Genomic DNA, 22992 nt, shown 5'->3' on the forward strand with positions numbered 1-22992 from the left:
ATGTTAGCCTTCGCTTTAGCTTTACTACTGGAAAACTGAATAAAGAACTAGAAAACTCAAACCCTTAACAGAAAGATCATCCATAACCAGATCTGCCTAGTTCAAAAGCTCATCTCCCTCCTGGACACCCAGTTGTGACTGTATGCTGCATGCGTGTGAAAGAATCAACTGCTCAGCTAGTAAAACTGATGCCCAGAATGGAGGACAGAATGAAACATGCTGATATTTCATGCTGTTTTGCAAGAGCACCATGACTTCTAAGGTCTCCCTTGGTCAAAATCGACAGCTGTTTACGGCTCTAATTAGTGCAGTGCCAACCCAATCCCAACCCTCACTCAGCCAGATGCCCCTAAGCCCCAAAGTGGCAGTCACAAAAACCATAATTCAACAGCTGTTCTCAAGCCCTGGAAATCTCAGCAAAGCCAAAATCCATCACAAGACAGCTCCCCCAGAGGTGCTCCTGGCCCCTCCTCCTCAACCACCACCATCGACCTTTCAGGCTTTCACTCAGCTCGGCATGCAACCAGTCTTAACGCATGTTCATCCCCCACCCGCTGTTGCACAGGCCCAGGTACCTTGAGTTTGGAATAACCTTTCTGAATATATTGTCCACATTTTTCTTGTTCCCCTGTGGAAGCATAAAATTTACTCCACCAGTCAACAATTTCTTCCTCCTAAAGAAAGACACAACAAAACGGCAAAACCTTAGTGATGACCTGGATTTCCAATCATTGCAGGAAAACTATGTAATAGAAAAAAGAAACAGGTACTTCTGAACCTGAAAGAAGTGAGATTATGTGATTTTTGTTTACATGAACCAAAGCAATAAGAATTCTTCCACCTGCAAGCTGGAGGTGAGGTGATGATCCTTGGCCAATGAAATGTGTATGGCTTTAATGGCCACAGCTATACTGGGTGATTTTCTAACATTCTATGGATACGGTCTATTCATTTGACTGTTTTTACTCTTTTATCCTGTTGATATTTACATACCACCCTTATGGCAGAAAGTGAAGAGGAACTAAAGAGCCTCTTGATGAAAGTGAAAGAGGAGAATGAAAAAGTTGACTTAAAGCTCAACATTCAGAAAACGAAGATCATGGCATCTGGTCCCATCACTTCATGGCCAATAGATGGGGAAACAGTGGTGACTTTATTTTTCTGGGTTCCAAAATCACTGCAGATGGTGACTGCAGCCATGAAATTAAAAGACGCTTACTCCTTGGAAGGAAAGTTATGACCTACCTAGACAGCATATTGAAAAGCAGAGACACTACTTTGTCAACAAAGGTCAGTCTAGTCAAGGCTATGGTTTTTCCAGTGGTCATGTATGGATGTGAGAGTTGGACTATAAAGAAAGCTGAGTGCAGAAGAATCGATGCTTTTGAACTGTGGTGTTGGAGAAGACTCTTGAGAGTCCCTTGGACTGCAAGGAGATCCAACCAGTCCATCCTAAAGGAAATCAGTCCTGAATATTCATTGGAAAGACTGATGTTGAAGCTGAAACTCCAATACTTTGTCCACCTGATGCGAAGAACTGACTCATTTGAAAAGACCCTGATGCTGGGAAAGATTGAGGGCAGGAGAAGAAGGGGACGGCAGAGGATGAGATGATTGGATGGCATCACCGACTCAATGGATATGGGTTTGGTTGGACTCCTGGAGTTGGTGACTGACAGGGAGGGCTGGCATGCTGTGGTTCATGGGGTCGCAAAGAGTCGGACACGACTGAGCGACTGAACTGAACTGAACTGAACTGATTTACATACGCAAAGGAGAAGAGGGCAAAAGAGGATGAGATGGTTAGATAGCATCACAGACTCGATGGACATGGATCTGAGCAAACTCTGGGACATAGTGAAGGACAGGGAGGCTGGTATGCTGCAGTCCATGGGGTCGCGAACAGTGCGACTAAACAACATTTACATATACAGGTAAAGTGAAAACAAAAAAAAACCCTGTAGTATGTGTTTACTATTCCATCCTCCAGTATGTGTTTTTCTACTATTTCATTTCCTTAGCCTTTTTAGCCAGCAACACATTGCAAAACAAAGCTCACTAAGCTAAGCATGGGAGAAACTGTTTCTAACTCAAGTTCTATCCTTTACATTATAAGCCATACCCTTATGTTATAAACCACGCCACATTAGATATGCTGTTTAAAATCTCTGAGCAACATTTTCTTCATCCACTGAATTGGCTAACACTATCTTTCCACATCATTCTCATAGGGTTGTTCTGGACATCAAATAAGATGATTAGGAGGAGAAACTTTGGTTATAAAATGTGAAGCAAGAGTACGGAGGCATTATGCTTTGTTTAGACCAGTGGCTCCCAATCTATTCTTGAAAATTCTAATTCAATCAGCCTGGAGTGAGACCTGGCATCCAGGATGCTTTCAAAAGTTCCTCAGGCAATGTGCAGCCAGAGTTGAGAAACTTTGGTGGTTCTTTGGGCAGAAGGGATGGCATTTGGAATCACTTGTGGAATATTCTCAAACTCCAGAAGGCTGTAGTTTATAGCAGGCTATGACTATAAATTCCACTCAGATTTATAACAAGAATAGATCCTCATCAGACCCACCTGCATCTTAATCTACCTAGTAAAGAGGTTGCCCAAAATAGTATGTAATCAGCAACACAGCTCCTATTTCATCAGGGGGTAAAACAGAAGAAATACTCAAGAAAAACTACTTCTTCTCTGTGTATAGTACTCATATGTTTACACATATAGTTATTTCCCCTCTGTGGATCAGTAAACCCAATCCTGGATTCAAAAAGTTTTTTTTTTTTTTTTTTACCTATCAGCTATAGGAAAAATACATGAATTATAAATCTAGCAAATTGTATACAACAGTTACCTTTTCTGTTAGCTGTTCATCACATATATGGCCAGGAAGAAGGCAAAACATGTGTAGTTCACACGGAGGTAGAGAACCATGAGCATTAGGTTGAACAAGAAAGAGAAAAGCAGACATTATTTTCAACCATCATTTATATTATCAACATTTTGATGGTTTATTTATTCAAGATGATCTCATTATTAAACACATCTTTTTGGTTTCTTCTCTGAAAGTGTGCAAAAGAGTTACAAACAGTATTAAAACAAAAGGCTTGGAGGTAGTCACCCACGTCCCATTTTAATAGAGTTAGACAATCTCTGTCCACCAGCACAGTGATTACATAGGGCGTTGGGGGATTAGCAGGGTATAGTTGTTCACCTTCCTGCCCCAAACCTTTCATTCCATTTAGCTTTTAAAGTATATTCCCAGCTGGCTTAATTCTCATCTCTCCAAAAACTCCTGTTGCAAGATGTTTATACCCAGCATGACTGCAATATCATTATTAATAAGCATCTTTTCTTGCCTTTTCCCCATGTTGATGTTAAAGTACCAAATACATATCCATCCATCAAAGTTGTTCTATGATGTCAAGTCTCTCACTGACCAAATCCTTCCCTTTTGAGTTTCCGCATAGAGAATCTACCAGGAGATGAAAGAATTGACAGCTAGGATGTTGGGGTTTCACTTTTCTCTTGGTACCTGCTGGAACATTAGCCAAGCTCGCCCTCAGGGCACTTTGAAGAATTGTGGCCTCCTAACTTCAAGTTCATTTCCAATATAAGGGAACTGTGATTACTTACTACAGGCACTTCCTGCAGGGAGCGCGGGATGGCTATGAGGTTTCTTTTGCAAGTGCCCCTCAGCATTTTCCAGATCAACTTTTGTTCAGCACACAGAATTGCCAAGAGAAGCAGAGAGGCAGATGTAACAGTTCTATTAGATTAGTATCAAAGTGCGATTAAGAGTTAAATTATCACAACTGAAATGAGATTTTGGAGAGAGGGATTTTATATCAAAAGTGTTTGCACATTCTGAATTCAGATTTTTAGAATCTTTTTATTCACATCTATTTTCATCTATTTGAAATCTTTTCAAAGAAATGAGCAGTTCATGATTTAAAAAGCATTTTCAAAACAGATTGCTGATGTTAAAATCTAGAATACAGGAAAATGTATTCACGTCCGCTTGCTCGTAACTTCACATGAAAAAGTAACTGAAGCAACTTGAAGTAACTTGCTTCATTACATCCACAGGGCACAGCAGATTCTCCCCTGAAGCTTAAAACAATCACATTTGTTTAAAGATCATCTTTCGCTCCAAAATCTAGAAAGAATCTGAAAGGAGAGTTCGAGTCTCTAGAGCAAAGTCCCTGCAGCCCCAGGCAGCTTCGTGAGTTTTCTTATCATACATACATGCACTGTCCTTGGAGAAGCCATTTTGCTGAGTGCTGTTGACATGCTGCTTAAGCACTGGAATTGGAAGGTAATCGTTGAAACGGCCATGTAGGAATGTCCATGACATCTGGCTAGCACTTAGTGATCCGCCCCACCCTGCCCCGTGTGTATTTCCCACTTTACTTGTGATGGTGCTGAGCCCATCACACGAGAGCTCTCAGTCACCACAGGGGGGTGGTGTGAGTTTCTGTGAGCATGAGGCTGTCACCTGAAGCCACAGCCTCCAGCTTCCATCATCAGCACAGCGTTGATCCAGTCCCTCCGTTGACCCACATAAAAGGATCGAACTGAGTTAGTGGTAATAGACGTTCACCACACACACAAAGCATGTACATGTAACATACACAACACACACATTACATGTGTGTATGTGTGTTACGTGTGGACATATTTTACATGTACATATCATCCAGGACATCAGCAAGCTGGTCATTGGCTCTTCCAGAGCTCAACTTTGCTCATTTGACTTTGCATAGATGAGCCCTGTCTTCCCCAATGAACAGATGGAATCAGACTTCAGAGGCCATTCTGAATAGCCTTTCTTATCAACACAGTATACATCCACTAGGTGTTAGGAGAGCGGCTGATTCAAGTGATATACAGTATGTGAGAATGATACGACCTTCCTCAATCCCACTGGGTTGCAACTTAAAATATGCTGTAAATTCAGCTTTCACTGTGTGTCGCTCCAGCAGCCTCATCTCTTAACTACTGGGAAGAAATGAGTGCGATTGGGGCATAGGTGACTTTATTCTTTTTCTTGATCGTCCATACCTGGGGCTACCGAGTATACAGAAGGCACAAAGACCTGATTGGCAATGGAATCTGGAGGCAGATCACAGGGTAGTATCTTAAACTGGCTTTTTCCAGAGTAGTTGTGAAAATGTACTTAAAAGATCTTAAGTATATTATACTTCTCCCTGGGCTACTACTGTTTTATTGAGAATATCTGGGGTTGTTTATAAAGTAAACACAGTGGTTTTGCAAATTTGATATTGTCATTTCTGACTGCAGAGGGTTCTCAGGGAATAGAATCAAACACACTGCTAGCGTGCTGGCTGTGGAGCCCACATTTAATATGGTCCAATTGTTAGTGAGTTTAATGCAGTGGGAAGAAAGTCGATTTCTTTAAAGGCACTGTTTATGGACCTAACACATTAAAGTGCAATCATGTGTACTTTCTGGCCAGTTTGCACATTAAAACATGCTGTGAAAGTCCATCATGAATGCCAACAGAAACAGGGAGATATTTGATGTTTGCTTTTTTCTGGGCTGAGAACTCCCTCCCGCCAACCCTTTCCTTCTTGTCAAACTGGATGGAATGGTTTTAAAATAGGGTCCTGAGTGAGCATTTCCACCAATGTCTTAATTTCAAAACCACAGTGAATATAAAAGTCAGGGATATCCCATACACTGACAAATAGAGTCATTAAAAAATCCATGACTCCTCTGTTTCATTTACGGGGAAAAGAACTGGTGTGCTCCGTGTATCTCTCTTCTGAATGTTGTGATGCTTGTATATTTGGTCCTGAGATTGCTCTTGCAAATGATACCACTCAGACCATCCACATCGACGGTTCTCACACCTGCCTGCACGTTAGAATCACTTGGGGAGATTTTAAAACTTATTGTTGTCCAGATTCCCCTCCCTCGTGCAGAGTGCAGCACGGTTTCAAGTATTATTTTAAATATCCCTGGTGACTGAGGGGAGAGGACATGAGTTCACACAATGTCACCAAAGCTACTGATGAATGTAAGAGCCAGGTTCTTTACCATGATAAGTTCGTTTGTTATCTTTAGTCGCATTGAATGGTTGTTCGACTGAATTCATCTAATGCTTAGATACCTGGAAGATAAAGCCAACATCATTCAATGAACGATCAATTCTAAGCCTACCTTTGAAGCCAGTAATGGCTTGGTGTCCTCTATGTCAATAAGAACGTCCCGGCGGGGTGGGGTAGACAAAAAGGAGGCTGCAAGACAGACAATTTCATAATCTCAGATACTTATAAAAATATAGTGGTAAGCTTTCTATTTCAAGTTTGACAGCCACACAGTGGATGGTAGAGTTTGCTCCTGGATGAGACTTACTAAATGGAGAAGACCACACAGGACTGTAGAAAAATAACCCAACAATTCATCACTTTTCCCAAAATATGATTGGTTTGAGACATTTTAAGGGGATTATCTGGCCTTTTTTTTTTTTTTTTCCCCTTTCACCTTAGTTAGCCCAATGCCTGTAGATACGGAATGCTCAAAAAAAGCATTTTATCAACACATGTCTTTAGAGGATGCAGGAGTGATTTTGGGGTCCTGGGGGGCTACAGAAAAGGAGCCTCCTTTTCATGGGATCTGTTCTAAGACACAGAAAAGCAAAGCAGGGTGAATAGGCACATTTCACGGCAGAAGTTGCAGCAGCCTTTCAGCCCCAGTTCTTGCAGTATGCTGCTGCTACTAAGTCGCTTCAGTCGTGTCTGACTCTGTGTGACCCCACAGACGGCAGCCCACCAGGCTCCCCCGTCCCTGGGATTTTCCAGGCAAGAACACTGGAGTGGGTTGTCCTTTCCTTCTCCAATGCATGAAAGTGAAAAGTGAAAGTGAAGTCGCTGAGTTGTGTCCGACCCTTAGCGACCCCATGGACTGCAGCCTACCAGGCTCCTCCATCCATGGGATTTTCCATGCAAGATTACTGGAGTGGAGTGCCATTGCCTTCTCCCTCTTACAGTATATGTAGAGGGAAAAGGCACCCATCCTGACTTAAAATAATTCCCAGAATATGTGTGGCTCTAGAGTCTGGGGTTAGAGCGAGGGCTCATGAGTAGCCTCCCAGGGCTCACCAGATTTGGTTCAGCTGAATGGGGTACCAAAGCTTCAGCCTGGGGCAGGATGGAGCAAGAAGTACAGATGTGCTTTATGAATGAGGACATCAGGCAGACAGACATTCATCAGAAAGCCAGAACCCAGACAGAACAAACTCTGCCAAGGCAAAAGAACTTTTTGTTTGACCCAGCAATTGATGCATAGGACATAAAGGATGGAAAACTCATTCTTTAAGCACCTGCCATGTGCTGGGCAGTGGGTTAAACTATTTACATACATGATCTCATTTAACGCCTCAAAAATCTCGTAGGATAATTGCATATGTGGCATTATACCCATTATAGAGATTAAAAACAAACAGACTGAGGCTCAGAGAAAGCAAGTCTGCTTCAGGTTGAACAATCAATCACAAGTGCATGTAAGTAACCTAGGTCTCTCTGACGTTAACGCTTGTGTTTTAACTGTCATACCAGAGTACAGAGCAAAGCAGGCCCTTTGTAAATGTCAAGGAAACGATCGGGGGAACACTGGGGAAGCAGAGGAGACTGACACTGAGAATCTATGATGCACCAGTTGCTATGCTGTTGCTAGGTGGTTGAGTATCCATGTGGCACTCCCAGATCTATCAGCAGTCTCTATGCTTCCAAGATAGCTTCCCCCAACTCCCAACAACTGCAGCAGCACAGAAGGGTGAGTGGGCAGGCATGCTGGCAAACCGCACGGGGGATCCTTTCTATATCATCAGTTCTCCACGTCACAGTGCTCATGTCAACAACACCTTGGGGAGGGGAGGCAAGTTATTCTGTGTGCTTCCCCCACGAGACCAACCAAGCATATCCCTGCACTCTTACCTCTATTTGGTTTAAACAAAGTATCAGGTGGATCTAAAATAACAGATTCTGGTCTTGGGAACACTGTGTTCCCCGTTCACCTTAAGAATTTTCCTCTTTAGGGACTCTCTGAAGCCTTGACCACGTTAACTCCATAGAATTATGAACCAGGAGGCCTCTGTCTGCCCCTGACCTAGTGACATACATAGGTCCACTCAGATTCTGAGGCCAGAGAAAATGTGCATTTATACCTTCCAAATGATTTCACATATGTGTGTCAAAGAGTGTTCCCTCATGAAAGCAGTAGAAAACACACCAGGGAAACACTTTCTCTCCATTATATAATCCCAGATAAAAGAGCACCTGCAGTTATGTGAATCCTTGTTATAAAAATGTTGCTGTTTAGGCACCATCTATTCAGCACAAAATGCATTTCACGGGAAATGTATGGATAAACACATGTAGGGTTTGGCTCAAGTGTGACTGTGGATTTTTTTCTGTCTTCTCTGAATCAGGGATTCGGGATGCTCAGACCCACAATGCAGATAAGTTTCAGAGGCTCTGTAAAATCAATACCAAACCTTATGAAAGATTACACAGAACCAGTTAGCAGCACAGCTGCTCAAACAGAAGACATCTGTTTCAGTTTTGAGGCCGCCAGCGATCAGCTGAATGGGTGTCAGTTCTCCGCTGGGTCTAATCTCACAAGCCTAGGGGCTCTAGGATCTTGCTCATGGGTGGGATCCAGTCCCCAGCCCCTAACACAGTCTCTGGCACATAGTAAACTAAAAAACAAGTAATTCTTGAATAAACAAGTGCAAAATGCTATCCATATAGTTATTCTTTCATACAGAACCCTAGGATAATACTACAGCCTGCTCTAACACTTACATATTAATTATGTGACCTAAAGCCAGGCATTAAACTCAGCAGGTACTATTTTTTCCTCCACGGGTAACAATGAAATCATATGTTTCAAATCACATCATAAGGATGTTATGATGCATTAATGAGGTGGAACAATAGATAGAAAGCAATTTAAAAATTCCCTGCTCCTTCAGTGCTCACAGAGGGGCCCCTGTATCTCCCATCAGAATATTTATCATGGCAAACTGCAATCACCCATTGTTCCGTTTGATTTTTCTGCTGGACAACACAAAAAAAGAATGTTTTTTCCAGGAGCAGGATATTTCAGAAGGTAAGAGCTTGAGCATCGGGCCCCTCCAAACGAGGCCAGGATTCAAGGGGCGCTCTGCCACTTACTAACCTTATCACCTTGGGAAGGTTACACGGAGTGCTGTCAATCAAACTGTTCCCTCATCTGCAAAACCTGGAGAATAAGTACTTGCACCTTGAGAAGCTGGTGAAGATGAAATCAGCTCAACATGAAAAGATCCAAGATGTTATTTAGAGACTTGGATTTCCCTTTTTTAAAAACTGGAGGATAACTGCTTTACCACGTTCTGTTAGTTTCTGCTGTACAATGTGACTCAGCTGTAAGTATACATATATGCCCTCCCTCTCGAGCCTCCCTCCCACCTCCGCATCCCACCCTTCTAGGTCATCGCAGAGCTCCAAGCTGAGCTTCCTGTGCTAAACAGCAGCTTCACATTATCTGTTTTACACATGGTTGTATATTTATGTCAAAGCTACTTTCTCAGTTGTCTCTTGCATTTACCTTTTAGCTGTGGCACGATGTCCTCCTTTCCTGCATAAGGGTCACAGCGAAAGCGGTCCAGGCGATCAATGGTGCACTGGCCCACGACGGGCTTGCGCCCGAACTGCCGGTGGTCGATGACCTTGATCACCAGTGGAGGCATGTACAGTTCCTCCTTGGGCAAGAACTGGGGAGGGAGGTGGGTCACAGAGGTAGGTGTCACTTCTCTCTACAAGTCCTGACAAGGGCAGCTTTGCCAATTAACTCCCCCAAAGGGACCATCTCAGGCTCTCTCTGCCCATTTGGCATAGGCTCAGGGCCCCACAGTGAGTTCAGTAACATACACGCCAAGCTAGCAGCCTAGAGACGAAGGGCCTGAGCTCTGAACCAGATGCCTGGGGTCACATCCCCGCTCTGCCACTGACATCTGCATGGCATGATCTTAGGGAACCTTTCTGTGTCTCAGGGATCTCAATAACAGTAGGGTTGCTGAACTAATGAACGTGAAGGGACTAAAAGTGTACCTTAGTCCCTGGCTCTGCTCTGTTAACAGGGTGTGAAGTCAGCACTTTGTTAGAATTAGTTAAAATCTAGAAATGATTGAGATAAAACTGAACCTTCACAGGAAATAACTGTAGCTTGGGAGTCTTTCAGCCCTGGAAGTTCAATGCCAAAATAGGACGCTCTTTTCTCATTGTCTCCTGGTTCCTCTAGGTACAATCTGGTGACCTTGGTGACACTGTCTGATTGAGGAATCATGGGCTGGTCTCAGGTCTGCCTGGTGTGTGGTTCAGATTATTTCCACCTCTGTCCTTGCCCAGGAATAGAAGTTGGGGTCAACTGAGAGGCTTTCCTCACTTCTGCTGACCAAGGCTAGATCCCAGACTAGAGCTTGGGAGTCAGGGGAGGGAGCTGGCGAGAGGACAAGGATGGGCAGAGTGGCCCCGGGATCACTCTGGGATTCTGGCTTGGAGCCTCCAGGGGGTGCTCACGGGTAGCATCCCAAGGGGAAAGCATGGGCTTTGAAGCTGGAGGGACCTTAAGTCTGAACTCTGGCCACCCACTTGCTAGCTGTGTCTCTTTGTGTAAATCACTTAACCTTTCAGTTTTCTCCAAAGCACACTTGAGAGGGATGAAAATGCCTGCCCTGCAAGCTTGAAGACTGATGCAGGGAGTGTGAACGCAGCCAGCACTGGGCTCTACGTAGCTGCTGCTGTAGTTTCTGACAGAGTCTCTGAGCACAGCAGGCGGCACCTGGCACCGGTTATGGAACTTGCAGAGGGCATTTTTCCCTCCAAGCCTTGGTTTCCTTATCCGTAAGAGGAGGAGTTAAGCCACATGACCCTAGAGTTCAAGAGCCGTGTGTTGGAGGCCCCAAGGTCAGAAAAATGACGGGGTGGGAAAAGGAATGGGAAGATTCTGGAACTTCCACCCCATCAAAACTGAGGAAATGCCTTTGTATCTCTTTTCATAGTAGAGTATAAAAAGAAAGGTTTTTCCATTTTAAAAAGTTAAGGATTTAACTGCTTTAAAGATGGAGTAGCCTCTTCTTGCTCCAGAGTATTATGGGGTCTGCAGTGGAGGACTGTGAACCAGATCTGAGGCCACCAAACTTCTAATAACCAGAGGGGAACATCGATGGAGCAAAAGTGGGCACCATCCCTAGGGGCGCCTGGAGGCGGGGCAGTCACAGGCTCCTAGGATGAGCCCCGTCACCCCATTACTCTGCAGCTCCTTTTCCCAGCCAGCCAGTCACTATGGGGGATTCTGGTTCACACACCTACAGGGGCATGGCTGGGGGTTAATATTCTGTTCCTGCAGGACTAAGAGCTTGTCATAGAGAGCTGACTAGATGGAAGTTTCCTGGAGAAATACCTTAGGATTGCTCATAGATACTTCTGTGTCACTGGGGCTCTTTGAAGCTTTAAGGAACTACCACTACAGTGTGAGAAGCTAAGGGAGGCTAGCCACTGACAAGCAGACTAAGGCAGGGTTTTTCTATTTGTTGTCGGACTTTGGAAATATATTAATATATAATGTATGGATTTGTATATATTCATTTTTCAAGTACAAGTCAGCAATTCAACACACATGGACTATTATGGAGTCTTGATACAGTACCACTCTCATGAAGAGAACAGAACTTGGGAAGTTGGGTGTCTTCTTCAGGTTTTTGATCACCACTGACTCGACCCTTTCCCCTCCACACTCCACAATGAGACTGGGGGAGGTGACAGAAGCCATCTGGTAATTCTTCATATTTCTTAAGCCCCAAGCTAGAATCTAAGAGAACAATATAAAGAGAAGGGAAGAAAACCCAGCATATTAAAAATATTCAAAAGGAAACATTCTTTCTTAATAACTGGTAAATTCTTTAAGATGGACTTGTACCGATTTGCCTCAAATCTCTGAGAATGTTATCCTAGAAAGCCTGGAGGTCAGACAGAGAAAGTGTTTTTGCCCATTTTCTTCCCTTATCTGAGCGGATAAAGAGCAGAACAGATAAGAACGCAGGGATCAAATCCTGGCTGCGCCACAGCTCTAACTCTGGCAAGTTAGTAACCTCTCTGGCTCAGCTACAAAAGGATCTGAGAGTATTCCCCATCATAGGGTTATTCTGAGGATCAAGTGTAAAACTCTTAATACAGAGTCTGACCTGCAGGCATTTATTTGAAAATAAGAGCTGTAGTTTAAAGTCATCTGTCTCAGTCATTATTAGCAAGACAGCCCGAGGATGGAAACCTCCAGGTAACAGCTTGTTGACTAGACAAACAGGGAGCCCTCACTAGTAGGCAGGATGCCGTCCATCGAGTTCCCTCCGCCTGTATCTGCTCAGACTGCCCGGCACGTCACCATTTCCCATTCTTCCCACCCCTCCCCTCCACCTCCCCCCTCAGGTCCCCTTTTCTCAGCACACACAGACATGCTGCTCTGAGTCCATCTCCTCTCTCCCAGTTCTCCAGTTGACCCGGGAAACTTAAAAATCCACTGGCTCCCAGTAAATGGGAATTCTAAATTCCCTCAGCAATATTGGGATTGATTTGTTTTTATTGCTTTGATGAGTATTCTATTTTCCATGAATATTTCTGTTTTGTGGACAAATTCTAAAGGAAGTTGGAGATAGCAAGAAAAGACACAGCAAGGTTCCATTCCTATACAAAAGATTCCAGTTGGGTGGCCACATCCATTTGATCTGACCAATGAAACAGGGCAAGCAGCATACCTCAATAGCAGTGAGCTGAACCACAGGCCTGATGCCCTGGGGGACCATGTACAGATTTGGTGCCCTTTGCGAGGGAAGAATGGGAAGGTTGGAGCCATCCTGTGAAACAAACACGCAAAAGTCAATGCCTCCCTTTGGTTCAAGTAAACAGTGCCTGGAGTTGTTAACAAGTGTTTTAATTGGCTACTCTGAAAAAAATGTATGAGTGAGAACTCAGTAAGTACCTTGTGCCTCAGGATCAACTCTGCAGTTACAAGGACATCCCCACAGGTTTTGTCTCCATTCATCACTGGGTACCAGAGAAGTTTGGGAGTGATGTCCATTTCTGAGTCTAGTTTCACCAGAGGAGAGCACATGCTTCGTCCTAAAAATTCATCTTTGCCCTAGAGAAACAAGCAATCCCGAAATTCTCTGACAAACAACCGTATAGAGCTCCATCATTCCCTAAATCATCTTAGAAATGCTAAATTACCTACCACTTGGTCATTGTCAAAAAGTTCGATGATAACCTTGGGTGGGTTCTGTAGGATGGTTTGGGGTTCCCCATAAATTTCAATTTCATCGAATATAATTGTTTGGTCCCATGTCGGATTCAGAGTTGAGTGGATGATCTCGGTGGTTTTACTTCGATGAAGGAAGGAGACATGAGCATATGGATCTAAAACAGAAAAAGAGAGTAACAGTGGGCCATGGCTGAGGTCTGAAGCCATAAGACTCCTGGAAGAAAACATAGGGGTAGGCTCCTTGACATTGACTTGGCCATGGTTTTTTAATCTGACACAACTAAGGCAACAGAAGCAAAAATAAACAAATGGAACTACCTCAAACTAAAAAGGTTTCAGTGCAGCAAGGTGAATCACCAACAAAATGAAAGGCAAACTATAAATGAATGAAGAAAAAATATCCATCTATATAGGTAGATACATACATACAATAAAATATAATTCAGCCTTAAAAAATAAGGAAATTTTGCCATTTGTGACACCATGCATGAACCTGGAGGGCTTAAGTGAAATAAGCCAGACACAGAAAGACAAAAACTACAGGGTATCATTTATATGTGAAACAAACAAAAAAACCTTAACTCAGAGAAACAGAGAGGAAAATGGTGGTCCCTGCGGTGGCTGGGGGCAGGGAAAATGACGTGAATTAAAGAGTATAAACTTCACCTGCAAGATGAATAAGGTCTGAGGATCCAGTGGATAACATGATGACTACAGTTAGTACTTTTCGTATAACTGAAATCTGCTAAGAAAGTACAACTTAAGTGTTTGCACCAACTCACAAAATGTAAATTTGAGAGACGATGAATATGTTCACTCAATTCTGGGAATCTTTTCACAAGGTGTACATATGTCAAATCATCACGTTGTTCACTTTAAACTTTGTCAACTATACCTCAGTACTGCTGAAAACAGCTAAGAAAAAAAAAGTAACCCACTTCTCCATGCTTAATAATTTCACTAAACCTTTTTACAACTGCTTGGGAGCTGACCTCTGTGAGCAATACCCTGCTGTCTAACTTGAAGCTTCTGCACAAGTTGACAGGATGCCTGGCTTTTAGCATTGCAGCATCTCATGAATGGGATTCCTTGCTTTTACGCTGATGGTATATCTTCTGTATCAAACTGCAAGGCATGTGCTTTAGTCAAGAAATTAACTTTGACTTGCAATGATTGGGTGCCCCCTGGTGGTGAATATTCAAAAATGTCTTCAAAAACCATTCTGGAGCAGCATTAGAGATAACCTTAAATCTATCTGCCTTAATTTGTCAGAAAAGGAAACCATTCACAAATGTTGGTTAATATTAGTGCTCGGAACACACCTCACAACTGATGTGAGCATGCCAGAGTGTCAGGCAACTGGTCCTAGAGCTGGTTCCATAAGGGACGCTCTGCTGGCCTGCAGTGGAATGCTCCTCCTATAGCTCAGGGAAATTAAAAGATGCTTGCTCCTTGGAAGAAAAGCTATGAAAAACCTAGACAGAGTATTAAAAAGCAGAGACATCCCTTTGCCTACAAAAGTCCCTATAGTCAAAACTATGGTTTTTCAAGTAGTCATGTACAGATATCAGAGTTGGACCATAAAAGAAGGCTGAGCAGTGAAGAATTGATGCTTTCTAATTGTGGTGCTGGAGAAGACTCTTAAGAGTCCCTTGGACAGCAAGGAAATCAAAGCAGCCAATCCTAAAGGAAATTAACCCTGAATATTCATTGGAAGGACTGATGTTGAAGGTGAAGCCGTCTGATGTGAAGAGCCGACTCACTGGAAAAGACCCTGATGCTGGGAAAAACTGAGGGCAGGAGGAGAAGGGGTGACACAGGATGAGACAGTTGGGTGGCATCATCAGCACAATGCATGTGAGTTTGAGCAAACTCCGGAATACAGTGAAGGAGAGGGAAGCCGGGTGTGCTGCTGTCCATGAGGTCACAAAATGTGGGACACGACTGAGCAACTCAACAACAACACTAGCCCAGGGAGACCAGGAACTGGTTATACCAGCAACAGCACACAAATTCCCAAGCAGCAGGCGCCCAGAACCTTCCTCTGAGAACCAGTCCAAAGGCAGCAAAACTAGGGTTGTCAGTGTGAGGGGTGATGAAGTCTCATGGTTTGTTGGTGCTGGAAATTTGAGGAGCAGGCAGCAGAGAAGGTCAAGATAGACTCCAAAGTAGGGAAATGGGTGAACTGGTGGTAATCATTTTGTCAACTTAGAGAGTTACAAAAAATATTTATATTTACATAAATGTGCTGACTTGCCAATCAACCCAAAAGTTCTGGGGTAAAAAGAGTATAAGTATAAACAAGAGAGCAGAAACTACTTTTCTTCTTGGTGATTTTCATCACTTAATCCCTTAATGATTATTAGTATTAAAAGACCACATATCTTCTTCGTCACTCAGCAACTGTGCTCGACAGACTCAGCCATTGTCTAATGACTGAGCCCTTGACTTCATGCATATCAAACTACTTACTCTCAATAAGGAAAAGCTTTTTGTTGTTGTGCAAAATAACTCAAAGCATCCACTAGACGAAAAGTAGAATCAAGCTATGCTGCTGTGTAATAACATGTGAGATGGAGTTTTTTTTTTTCCTTTACCTGAAAAGCTATCCTTGTCTAGAGCCATGAGGTTTCTGGCTTGATAGATATAGCAGCGCAGGTGGTAAACGTAGACTCCTAAAAAGAACAGGATGCAGGTTACTTGTAAGAAACAGAACACTGTAAACTCCTATTTTTCTATTGGACACAACATATGTTTCAGATAAATGGGTTACCCAAATCCATTTCCCCACAATTTATATTGTATGTACAGAAGGTATACAATGGTGACGATGTGTCTTCCAAGTGTTTCCTGCAAAATGAAGCACTGTAAAAATGCTACAGGAAGTTCATTGCAAGTGTATCCGTCAGGAGAGCATACTTCTGGTATAAACTTTCTGGATTTAGGGTACTGCTTGTCATTGCCGACCTTTAAAACGACACTGGGTCTCTAGGAGTTACTGAAATAGGGCTTTCTATACCATTTCAGCACCAGATCTAGGAAACAGTTATCTGTTAAGTGATTGTTATTTCAAAGACTTTATACTTCTTCTCATTATTATTTTAATACATAAACGACCCTCCCCACCACACTGCTACCCCACCCTGCCCCTGCAAACACATAATTTGAGAAGCGGTAGAGTACTGTGATTCACTACACAAATCCTGGGCTTCTCTGGTGGCTCAGACAGTAAAGAATCTGCTTGCAATAAAGGAGACCCAGGTTCAATCCCTGGGTCAGGAAGATTCCCTGGAGAAGGGAAGGGCTACCCACTCCAGTATTCTCACCTGGAGAATTCCATGGACAGAGGAACCTGGGTGGCTACAGTCCATGGGATTCCAAAGAGTCAGATCGGACTGAGCAACTAACAATTTTCAGAGTATTGTGATTCACTATGCAAATGCTAGGAACCAGGCTACTTCAGTTCAAATTTTATCTCTAGTGCCTACAAGCTACAAAATCTTGGTCAAATGATTTAATCTTTCTGTACTTGATTTCTTCCTGTGAAACTGGGAACCATAATGGTACCTCCCTTCTAGGGTTGTTATAAAAATTAAATGAGATAATATATGCACAGTACCTGGCACATGCTAAGACTAATATAAGTATTTGCTATTATTATTATACAGTAGGTCTGCTTCATTCCAAAATTCCTGAAGGGTATCACTAAAACCAACCTTAACTTTCTGAACTTTTTCAGTAATTAAAATAATCTTTGGAGGGCTCTTGATAGAATGAGTAAATATCAGACAGGTTATGTTAAGATTAAATATCTGACCATCCTGTACCCCAAATATAGTTATTAAAACTGCATTTTTAAAAATCACATTCATGATATGATGAAAATGCAAGTCACATTTACATAAAAGGATTCTTTAAAAATCACATTTGGTGATTCATAGTTATCCTGAGATAACAGTCACAGAAGTGAAATTCACAGATACACGTTTAAAACTTACTGTCAAAAGTACAGGAAACAATGGGAGTGTTTGCTCCAAATACAGTGGTGGCGCTGTGCTTCTGCTTTTCTACGCTCTTTTCCTCTCCATCCTCAGTCGTGTCTGCGCCCTAAAATAAGAGGCAGGAAGACCAATCAGTAATGCCTAAAAATGAAGAGGTAAGAATTAGAAGCAAACGGAATGGTCAGTTTTAAGAGTTTTTCTTAATCCAATCATTCCATTTTTAAACATGAATGACGCTCAGCATAGTGACAGAGTGGGAAGCTAGAGCCAGCCTTTCTATCTCAAGTCTAGGCTTACCAAACCCCTACCCCTTGAGGGTGGAGGGGTGGGGGAAAGAAAAGTGAAAGTCACTCAGTCTGATTCTTTAGGACCCCATGGACTGTACAGTCCATGGACTTTTCCAGGCCAGAATACTGGAGGGATCAAACCCAGGTCTTCCATATTACAGGTGGATTCTTTATCATCTGAGCCACCAGGGAAGCTCTGGGAGGTGGGGGGAGGAAAGCATAAAGGATACATAAGAGTATTAGGAGGAAGGGAGGAAGAAAAAGTGGTGGAGGAAGAACAGAGAAAGGTTAGTGTGTAGAAATATAAAAATAGGTTGTGTCCAAACACAAATTTCCAAAAATGGTCCCTGACCACCTCACTGATTTAAATCAACCACCACCATTTTCTTAATTCATTCCTTCTGCCATTCTGCTTTTTTCCTCCCTGCCTTTCTATTGTGCTTCCATGTGAATCGTTCTCTGACTTTGTGAGCCAACCTTCTGTTTTCCTTCCCCTCACACCTGTATATTTAACTTTCTTGGCTTGCTGAACAGTTGTAGTTTCCAAAGTATGATCCAAAGAATCTAAGCTTGGAATGTTAATAGATGTCACCCACAGCAAAGGCTTTTGAACAGATACACTTGAAGAAACAGTTAGGTGAACCAATATTAAACGGGCTTCTTAGAACCGTCCACGTGTCAATGGTCTATTTTTTCTACATTGCTGAACACCTATGATGTGTGGCTTTCTACCAAATTAGGTGCAATCTTACAGTAGTGGATTCGGTGGCCTTATATCCAACACGCATGTGTCTTCCCTCTGTGAATATAATTTGAATTTTGGCTATTTATTACTTACAAGGGCCCCTTCAAGTTTAAAGATGGCAGCTGCGCCATGTGTTTCTGAAGGAGCCATTTTTCTCCTCCAACGTCTGCGGCGAAACGTATCTGAACTACGCTGTTTCCAGTGAAATTTCCAGCCAATTAGAGAAGCGTATTCCCAGCCCTCCTGGTCTTCAAATTCTGCCATGGCCTAAAACAGAGGTAAAACATTTAACGATAATCATCACCATAACAATGTTCCTTATATTGATAAAGCAGTTTACCTGATCAATCAACAAATATGTATCAAAAGTCTACTCTGGGCCAAAGCACCATGCTAGAAGCCAGGGTACAACACAGAACAAAATAGACAGTCTCAGGACTTCCCTGGTGGTCCAGTGGTTAAGAATCTGCCTTGCAATGCAAAAAGGATGTGGGTTTGATCCCTGGTTGGGGAACTAGGATCCCACATGCCGCAGAGCAACCGAGCCTGTGTGCCCTTGTGTGCCACAACAAAAGATCCCACATGACTCAACTAAGAATCGACACAGCCAAATAAATAAATAAAATACTAAAAAAATAACAGACAGGTTCTCTGCTGTTGCAGAGGTGATGGACCCTGGGGATGCAGAGAGAACAGCAGCAACTGAAGTGAAATGAGATTTTGCCAAGGTGATGGCTATGGCATCAGGAGGAGCCCCTTATTTAGACTTGGCAGCAGGGATGGGGTGGGGCATGAGGTCAGGGGTAAATCAAATGGATTCTTTTGCAAATTGCTTTCTATTTGCTCACTTCACTAGCTCATAAGCACACTGCTATTGTGATATAGTTTGGAAAACATTATTATCTCCACTTTACATATGGAGGGAAGAAATGATGCCACCCTCCCCAGGGCTTAAGTGTTTAAGATAAAAACTTCTATAGCTAATAAGTAAATCAGGGTATACTACTTCTAGAATAACTACTATAATGACTAAGGTAGCTTTTATCGTAAAATCTATTTCTATTTAATTATCTCAGTTTTCAACGTTTTCTTCAATTCATTCAGCAAATGTAAGTGCCTACCGTGCAGCACTGGGTTAAGAGCTGAGGAAGCAGTGAAGAAAGAGACAGGGTCCTTGCCCTCCTGTAGCTGACATTTCAGTGGTAGAAACTTTACATAAGTATCTTAAAAGTATGACTAGATTTAGTAGATGTAAAATAATACTGAATAATATTTATGATTTCAGAAATAAGAGCTTCACGTAGGTTATTAATGTAGGGCCTATTTTTTTCAACTTTGAATAAACAGAAAATCCAGGTCAAGGAAGATCTTGTAATTAACCCTCTAGCAGCATCACTAGTGGCATCGAAATATTTCATGAAGCCAGGAGTGAGGCAGGCTGGGGAGCGTGATCAAAGTCTCTCGACAATACTCTTTGTAGAACCGCGCCACGCTGCCGGTCTTCTGACTAGTCGCTCAGTGATCTTTCCACCTCACCTTGGCACTCTCATGTGGAAGAACGGAGTCAAAGTGCCTCTAGAAACTTTTCACCCCATCAGGATAGGGCTGATTGCAAAACAAATATTCATTCATCAGCTCATTCATTCTACTCCATTATTAATTAGGAACAAGGTCCTAAGCTAGCAGAAAAGATATGATAAGAAGATGAGAATGGTTCCATCTTTGGAAGCATAGAAGAACTGAGAAGCTCACTGGCTAATAAAAAAATCACTTCATCACATCTGCTGTAAGCCAGGCACTTTGTGGACTAGAAAGAATTCCTATTTAGAATGAGCTTAGCCTGAGTTCACTCTATCACTTACTAGACATGTGGTGGTGGTTTAGTTGCTAAGTTGTGTCTGGCTCCTATGAACCCATGGACTATAGACTGCCACACTCCTTTGTCCATGGGATTTCCTAGGCAAGAATACTAGAGTGGGTTGTCATTTCCTTCTCCACGGGATCTTTCCTGACCCAGGAATCGAACCCGGGTCTCTTGCATTGAAGGCAGATTCTTTACCAACAGAGCTACGTGGGTAGCCCGAAGCAAATCCATTTAACCTCTGTGAGGACTGTCTGTACAATGAGAATGAAACGCAGATTTTGTGGGTTGGAGATGATATATATTCAGTACTTACCATCATAGAAGGAACACAAAACATACCATTTACTATTGTTATTAGTATTACTGTTCCACTCAATTTATTATTATTCCATTTAAGCTTATAATACCCTAAGTAGACGCATGATATTATACCCATTTTGCAGATGAGAAAGGGGACGAAGCCAGGATTTGAATCCTTAGATGTCTTGTTCAAAGTCTTGAGCTACTGCCACTACTACAATATGCTACCAAAATAATTTCTGCTTCTATCAGTGCCTCTTGAGTGGTTCTCATTATTTAGCCTGCTTCAGAATCACCTGGAAGACTTAGTTGTTGAAACACAGAATGCTGGGCTTACCCCCAGAGTTCCTCAATCAGTAGTAGGTCAGAGGTCGGGGCACACTTTTAGAACCCTTGAGCAGGGTCTCAGGTAAATGGTTTCTGTAGAAACAGCTGGATTAACTGTGATTCTGAGTGATCTAGAAGAAAGAGCCACCTGCTCCCTCCCACTGCTCCTCTTACCCTTGCGGTACTCGAAGTGGATTGTGTTAAATCTTTCTTGCGTTTTCGGACCAGCCTTCGGCGTCTATGAGTATGATACATTTTTTCTGCTGCAACCCAGGATTTGGGCTTATTATCAGGAGGAATGGTAATTCCATACTCCCAGCCTGGAATAGAGTTGGCGAATGGTTATCCAAAAGAGATGCACTTGCCAGATTACCAAATAAAGTTCAGCAATAAAGTTAAATAAAGTTCCAGGAAACAGTCACTCTCTGTCCCCCTCCCAACATTCTCCACTGTCCTGACTGAATGCCATTGCTCCTTTCACTCTTGTGCAATCAGCCAAACAGAATAAAGCCCTGTTCCCCTGGATTCTTCCTCAAGAAACTTCATTTGTGGCCATGGGGTTCACCTCCATGTTTATACTTTCCAACATTCATGGAAATTGAATGTATGTAAGAATAAAGTGGGGCTTCCCAGGTGGCTCAGTAGTAAAGAACCCACCTGCCAATGCAAGGAGACAGAGGAGACGCAGGTTCGACCCCTGGGTTGGGAAGATCCCTGGAGGACGGCATGACAACCCACTCCAGAATTCTTGCCTGGAGAATCCCAAGGACAGAGGAGCCTGGTGGGCTATAGTCCATGGGGTCGCAAAGAGTCAGACACGACTGAGCATGCCCTCACTCAAGAATAAAGCCCACTATGAGAGGCATTTGGGAACAGTGATAGAGGGCATGGCCTGCGTAGTAACAGACTGGGTTCAAATCCCAGCATCTCCTCGTGTGGACTATTTACTTAAAAAATGTCTTACAAGTTGGTAAATCTGCTGGGGGCCAAATGTCCCCAGCATAAAGGTAAAATATACCTTTTTCAAAAGAATTAATCAAAATACTGCAAGCAAAGCACGAGGACCATGATCAGCACACAGTTTACACTCCAACAACGTTAACTAGTATTAGAAGGGCTGGTGTGTGCACCCAGATCAAGAAACTTATAACCTATTTGAAATCTTCCTTATTAATGGTAGTTCTTTCTGTGTACTAGTTCTTCAGAAGAAATTTAAAAATCAAAGTTTCTATTTGGACAATTCTAAATGTTTTAGTTCCATTTAATGTTAGATTTCTAGCCACAGGAAAGGATAAGCATCATTACCAGAGGCTATGTCAATAATCTGCCTTACTGCTGAATAGGATGACTTTTAAGGCATTCTGCAGTTCTTCTTTCCGAGGTAGGGGGCTCCTGAGTTAGTGTGATGTTCCCAGGGAGGGTATGGCGTGGTTAGAACAGAGAAACTCGAAACTCCAATCCCCTTCAAAATTCTCACTGGATCCCTGGCATCTTGAAGTCCAGCTACCCGGGAGCCTGTCACCTTGTATCTTGAGAGCCTACCACCCTGCCCTTGTCCAAGCACCTGCTTGTCTTCCAGACACCTGACCCCCTCCTCCTGTCTTAGACCAGAAGACGGGAAACTCTTCCCTCCCAAGGAAACTTGACTTGAACCAAGGCATTGCTGGAGAGCCCCTGGTCAGGTAATAGGTCTGAAATGTTACCTCTCTCATCCACTGCACGATTAATGTCATAGACCCATGCATCATCCTCCCATTCCCAGCCTGGAGGGCAAGTGAGCTCGCTTGGTGATGCTGCTTTATCGCCGTTCTTTACAAAAAACAAACAAAAACAACAAAGAGAAAGAAGCCACAGTGTTAAATAAGAGGCAAATGTAAGATAGGATTCCTCACACTTAACTATAGATTCACATGCTAATTTGATACCTTCATAGACAATCTTTTCAGAAAAATTCCTAATCTATACACAATTGCCAAACAGTAACTCGTTGTTAAAAGAATACTTTCTGTTTCTACTATTCAGGAATATGTTATGCTAAACCACGGGAAACTGATTTTTGTAAGTTAAAAATGGTCAAAGATCAGCAATTTCATATGGTTCAATTTAGTATTATGAAATGATGCAACTCTTATGAGGGGT

The 22992-nt window shown here is 42.8% G+C and overlaps 1 protein-coding gene across 1 annotated transcript in view; it reads right to left on the bottom strand.

Moving 5' to 3' along the window:
- Positions 1-22992, bottom strand: part of MYOF (myoferlin) — a 177307-nt gene that overhangs the window by 29332 nt on the left and 124983 nt on the right. Inside the window, exons 28-40 of the mRNA XM_055560619.1 lie at positions 22557-22662; positions 21028-21173; positions 18456-18629; positions 17328-17436; positions 15927-16004; positions 13303-13484; positions 13051-13209; positions 12827-12925; positions 11725-11886; positions 9625-9790; positions 6193-6269; positions 2861-2872; positions 576-674 (exon numbers count right to left, since the gene is read on the bottom strand). Of these exons, the coding sequence (XP_055416594.1) occupies positions 576-674; positions 2861-2872; positions 6193-6269; positions 9625-9790; positions 11725-11886; positions 12827-12925; positions 13051-13209; positions 13303-13484; positions 15927-16004; positions 17328-17436; positions 18456-18629; positions 21028-21173; positions 22557-22662 (1569 nt within the window). The remainder of the gene's footprint in view (positions 1-575; positions 675-2860; positions 2873-6192; positions 6270-9624; positions 9791-11724; positions 11887-12826; positions 12926-13050; positions 13210-13302; positions 13485-15926; positions 16005-17327; positions 17437-18455; positions 18630-21027; positions 21174-22556; positions 22663-22992) is intronic.

Source organism: Bubalus kerabau, chromosome 22, assembly GCF_029407905.1.
Source record: "Bubalus kerabau isolate K-KA32 ecotype Philippines breed swamp buffalo chromosome 22, PCC_UOA_SB_1v2, whole genome shotgun sequence".
Lineage (NCBI taxonomy): Eukaryota > Metazoa > Chordata > Mammalia > Artiodactyla > Bovidae > Bubalus > Bubalus kerabau.